Source organism: Polyodon spathula, chromosome 8 (assembly GCF_017654505.1).
Source record: "Polyodon spathula isolate WHYD16114869_AA chromosome 8, ASM1765450v1, whole genome shotgun sequence".
NCBI classification, from domain to species: domain Eukaryota; kingdom Metazoa; phylum Chordata; class Actinopteri; order Acipenseriformes; family Polyodontidae; genus Polyodon; species Polyodon spathula.
Genome location: NC_054541.1, coordinates 5116287 through 5122286, shown reverse-complemented (window position 1 = coordinate 5122286; position 6000 = coordinate 5116287). Strand labels below are relative to the sequence as shown.

The window sequence follows — 6000 nt, the reverse complement described above, 5'->3', positions numbered from 1 at the left end:
AAATATTTTCTTTATTTGAATTATTGTATCTTTGTAAATGTTACAGGGGCTGCCTATAAGAATCTCAAAAATTCTGTTCCGGCTTCAGCATTGCAGGCTTTCCATACAAAGAATGCACAAGACAGGTAACCTAAGATATTGAATATGCGCGTACAAATTAAGAACAGGGTTAGGTTTTAACACCACAGTGTCTCAGAATCATTCAAATTGCTATTGTGTGTTCACATCAGTTTCCACAACTGTAGGCTCTGTAGGTATCACGGAAACGCTTTTAAATAGTTTTCTTTTAATGATTTTTTAAAATAATTATTTTAAACCACATGCTGTGGTTTATCTAGCCACGTAAAATGCTAGTTGGCACGTCACAAGTTGTACGGAATACAATGATGCAATAAAGAGAAAATGTCCATGGGGTGCTGTTGAAGCCCAAGTGTGCATATTGTAAGGGTTATCAGCTGTGAGCAGTTGAGCTCATTCATTCAGCGTTACACCATGAGGTGACGTGAAACCATTAGTTAATTACCAATGTGATAGGGCCAAAACTTCCCATTGCTTGCTCCGTGTCAATACTAACATTCTGCGCTCTCATTCAACTAGATAGCCTCAGCAATGTTAATAAACCTCAATTAATATATGCCACTACATTAAATCATATGGGGTATGACTACATCTTTAAGGTCTCAGAAAGAAAGATTTTGACTCATATGCTTATGTTTTTCTATGTGGCACATTGAATGGTCATCGGTGCACATTCTTTACAGTTTGATGAACAGTGCAAAAAGTCTAAAAATGTTCTTAAACGAACCAATGAAAGATGACACTAGGCTCTTTCCGTGTTATCAGAGGCTTTCTTTGCAGTGTTTCTTTTCTTTTTGCAAAATCAAAATAAAAAATAAAGTGTCCGCCTTATTGCTGTAGCAGACAACACAAAAAACAAGAGGCGCTTCTGAACCCAGTCTAATTACTGCAATTAAAACATGCTTGGAATAAGAGCACATTGTAAAATGTTAACGCTTTATTTGTACCAGTACAAAAGGTGTAGATCTCATTAGTTTCAGCATGTTCATTCAACATGAAACATTGACTATTTCCATACTGCAGTATTTACATTAATCAAAGATCTTGTCATTCCCAGTCAGTCTAGTGTACAGCATCTAAATCTAAACTGGTCATGAAACATTTAGTAAAGTGCTTTTTTATTTTTATTTTCGCAAAACACAACATTTTTACAAAGCAATATACATTTCAGTATACTCTAAATGTGCCAGCAAGTAGGGCTTTCTACCAGTTAGAACATGTTTTTTTTTTTTTTTTTGTTTTTTTTTTTTTTTTTTTTTTTTTTTATGCAGATGTTGGTTTTATGAATTAAATAACAATAAATGCATTTATCATTTTAAAAGAAAAAAAAAGAATTGGGATATCATACAAACAAATAGTAGACGCCAATGTTATCGCATGCTAACATCAGCACTTTATGCTTCAAGCAGTAATACATTTCATCACTGGTAAGGGGTTATAACAGAGGAAAATAATTGGATACTGTGACCCAGAAACACCCAGACTTGATCAGGTTTTATTTGTGATAACCCATTCACTAGGTACATATTAGTCTTTATTTAAAACAAGAAACAGTTGACCGATCCTGATCCTGCTTACAAAATATGTTACTCTTGTGATTAGAAGTGCCACTTGAAACATGTTAAGAAATGTTGAGAAAAGTAAAGCAATAATAATAATAATAATAATAATAATAATAATAATAATAATAATATAAACAACAGGTACTGGTAGTAGAAATGTTTACAACAGAATCTTCTACTTACTGACAATGTTATTCCTTATCCACATCAACAAACTGTGAATGGTTCTCTGGTGATTTACTGTGCGTTTTACTTAAATGCAGTTTTACTGCATGGTTGCTGACAAATGTCCGACTGCACAATTTGCATTTAAACTTAGTGTCCATCTCCTCTTCCACAGCTGCGGCTTCAGTTGGCCTAACTCCTATGGCCTTGGAAAGTTCTGGTCCTACTTTTGTCTGCTGCTCTACGGGAAGATTGTCCATGTCCTTCAACTCAAAGCCCAGGTGGGACTCCAGGTGGCTGATAAATGCTGAGGTGGACCTAAACTGAGACGCACAGTCATTACAGTAGAAGACAGGATGGCCAGTGTCCATATTCTTCAAGAATTTGGTCCCTCCTGTTTTCCTCAACTGATATTTGACATTAGCCAACCAGTGGCTAATGGTGGTCATGGACAGTCCAGTAAATTTTGAAATATGCATCCGTTCCTGAGGGCCTAGGTCTGACAGCAAGTACTTGCCTTCGGAGGTCTGAAAGAGGCTCGAAACAAACTGGGCCTGCAGGATAAGAAGGTGCTGCGGATTCCAGTTCGATTGCCTACCCTTTCTCTTGTGGACGGAATAGAGTTCTGCCGAGACATCCTCGAAGTGTCTGACGTCCGTTTCAAGTTTCACTGAAGGCATCTTTGAAGGCAATGATGGCTTTGGTGTTGTGGCTTTTGGAAGAACCTTGACCATATCAGCAATGTCAGACAGAGCATGCTTTTTCTGCACTGGAGTGCAAGACTGTGCACAAGAGGATGCCATTGCTTTGTTGCTTTTCGATTTAGTCAGATCAATCGGTTGGTCATTGTTTTCATACAGAAAGCAGTTGGTGAGACGGCTGGATCTAGGCGGGACAGGTGCCAAGGCTGGTTTCTCCATCAAGCTCCTGTTCAGTTTGGAAAGCATGGCTGTTTTAGAGTCTGATCTGGCACTGGAGGGCTTGTTGGCTTTCCCTAAGTGATTGTTCAAAACCGACTGCAGAGCACTTAGGGGGTTGACACTGAGAACCTCTGAGGAGTCACTTACGAGAGCACAGGGATTACTGCAGCCATTACTGGTAGGAGGGGTTGACGTTTTCTTGTCATTCTCCGAAAGGTCAGGTTTGATGCCTTCTTTAATTTCACTGTTTTCTCTCCCATAAGCTGGTTCTGTTTTTGAAGCAACAGGAGAATCCTCCTGCATGTCGTTGTCATCAGTCCCACCTAGCGCAGTATTTTGAGTGTCCTTTACCTCAGTCGCATTATTTTGTTCCTTTTTGATGTGTGCATTGTTCAATGGAGCAGAAAGTGAATCATTTCCCTTGCTTGTCTGAAAAAACTTCTCCTTTGGGGCAATTGCCCTTAACCTGTTGAAGTTCTGCTTCACTTGAAGAGGTTGAGAAGCTGGGTGTGTGGAGTTTCTGATCACCCCCGAGAGCTGATATGCTGCATGAATGCTGGGGTATGCACTCCAGCTGGGAGTCCCAGTTTGAGCCTTATTGATAGCTGATGCTACTGTGTTGGCCAAAGACTTTAAGATATCGCCTCCCCCACCTGAGCCATGCTCTAGGTCTTCCTCACGCAGGTAAGGATACTTAAAAGTAGCATCTCCTGGTTTTTTATCATCATCTTCGTGTTTACTATTTTTCACATCCATCTCTTCTGATACATTTCCACCTGGCTTGTCTGCTCTTTCTTTCTTTATATCTGGTTCTGCCAATGCTGTGATATTTGGAGATTCTTGGCTCACGTCCGTAGGTGGCTGAGTTCCACTGGCGGGCGGCTCAGCTAAAGACTGCATCTTTTCTATGGCTAAAGGGTCAAGAGCTAACTGTTTCCCCTTCTTTGACGCTGAACTTGTAACCTTGATAAAGTGGCCCGTAACCATCATGTGAGTCGTCAGCTGCTGAAGAGTGTCGTGAGAACTTCCACACTCCATACACTTCAGGATCTGAGACTTGCAGGTCTCAAACTGCCAGGTGTAGCTTGCTCCATTCTGGTAACCATAGCGGTTATTATGCAAGGCGCTGAAGCCAGGTGTTTTCTGTGAATCGGTATACCCTGAAATCCCTGTTGTGGAATCCGGAGAGCAAGGCCTGTTGGCTTCATAAGCACGCTTCTTGGCTGGAGGGACTATTTTTGATGCGAGAACCGGAATGGGTTCTTTCAAAGGCACTTTCTGGTAATGTTTAGTTTTGATCATGTGAACGCTTAAATCTTGAAGGGACTCAAAGGAATGACCACAGAACATGCATTTGAGGACCTTCATGGCATCCTCCTTTCCTTCCATGTCCTGCAAGTTTCGTTTCCTCGTCTTTGAGTAGGACGTCGAGGCATTCTTATGTCTGTCATGGTTGTTGTCTTGGTAATGTCCGCTCTTATTCATGTGCACCGTAAGCTCCACCAAGGTGTCATACGCTGCGCTGCATTCCTTGCACCTGAAGCGGCTAGCCCCTGTAAACACGGTCCCACAGGGTTTGCTGTTTTGTCTATACAAGTGGACGGAACTAAAAAGGTTTGGCTTAGAAACAGGTTTGGGAGACAGAGTCTGTTGCAGGGTTTTTGACAGGGCGTCTTGGTGCCAATCAAACACACTCATGCTGCTTCCATTGGTGCTGTCGCAGCTGGCCCTGCCTAGGTTATTGGTCGCCTTAAGATCTAACCCGAGACCTGTCCAATAAGAGTCTGACAGGAAGTTGGCGTAGGCGGCTCTCATTTTTTCCAGACTGTTTTGCATGTTGTCTTTCAGTTTAGAGTCACCGTTTTCATCCTTGTTATTGTGATCTTCAGAGGAAGAGGTGCTTTTGAAGTCGACCAGTCTGTCGCTGTTGTCACTGAGGCGTGATTCTAACTCTACTTCCTGATTGGACAGAGCACTGGCTGGAGAGTTCAGGTAGCTGTAGCTGCTTTTATTATCGGCTTCCTTGTCTTCCTGGTCCTCAGAACTGGCTTTGTTGCTGTCGTGGCACTCCTCTTCTCGTGAGCCATCATTCTCCCCTTCATCTCCTTCAGCCAATTCCCCAACATTGAGCTCATCGTCAGGCATGTACACTGGAAGAGAGAAGATGTGATGGTTACTGATTGGTTTTAAATTTTGAAATATATACAGGTTACCACAGGAAATCATATTCATTTGACAGATTGCTTTACATGGTGGTGGCAGCATCATGCTGTGGGGATGTTTTTCATCGGCAGGGACTGGGAAACTGGTCAGAATTGAAGGAATGATGGATGGCACTAAATACAGGGAAATTCTTGAAGGAAACCTGTTTCAGTCTTCCAGAGATTTGAGACTGGGACGGAGGTTCACCTTCCAGCAGGACAATGACCCTAAGCATACTGCTAAAGCAACACTCGAGTGGTTTAAGGGGAACATTTTAATGTCTTGGAATGGCCTAGTCAAAGCCCAGACCTCAATCCAATTGAGAATCTGTGGTATGACTGATTGCTGTACACCAGCGGAACCCATCCAACTTGAAGGAGCTGCAGCAGTTTTGCCTTGAAGAATGGGCAAAAATCCCAGTGGCTAGATGTGCCAAGCTTATAGATACATACCTCAAGAGACTTGCAGCTGTAATTGCTGCAAAAGGTGGCTCTACAAAGTATTGACTTTGGGGGGGGTGAATACTTATGCACACTCAAGTTTTCTGTTTTTTTGTCTTAATTCTTGTTTGTTTCACAATAAAAAATATTTTGCATCTTCAAAGTGGTAGGCATGTTGTGTAAATCAAATGATACAAACTCCCAAAAAATCAATTTTAATTCCAGGTTGTAAGGCAACAAAATAGGAAAAATGCCAAGGGGGGTCAATACTTTCGCAAGCCACTGTATATATATACAGCTCTGGAAAAAATTAAGAGACCACTGCAAAATTATCAGTTTCTCTGGTTTTACTATTTATAGGTATGTGTTTGGGTAAAATGAACCTTTTTGTTTTATTCTATAAACTACTGACAACATTTCTCCCAAATTCCAAATAAAAATATTATCATTTAGAGCATTTATTTGCAGAAAATGACAACTGGTCCAAATAACAAAAAAGATGCAGTGTTGTCAGACCTCGAATAATGCAAAGAAAATAAGTTCAGATTCATTTTTAAACAACACAATACTAATGTTTTAACTTAGGAAGAGTTCAGAAATCAATATTTGGTTGAATAACCCTGATTTTCAAGT

The 6000-nt window shown here is 41.0% G+C and overlaps 1 protein-coding gene across 1 annotated transcript in view; it reads right to left on the bottom strand.

Moving 5' to 3' along the window:
* Positions 1-1000: 1000 nt before the first annotated feature.
* LOC121319228 (teashirt homolog 2-like) overlaps positions 1001-6000 on the bottom strand; it is a 63366-nt gene continuing 58366 nt past the window's right edge. The window contains exon 2 of the mRNA XM_041256436.1: positions 1001-4875. Coding sequence (XP_041112370.1) covers positions 1832-4875 — 3044 coding nt within the window. The 3' untranslated portion in view covers positions 1001-1831. The remainder of the gene's footprint in view (positions 4876-6000) is intronic.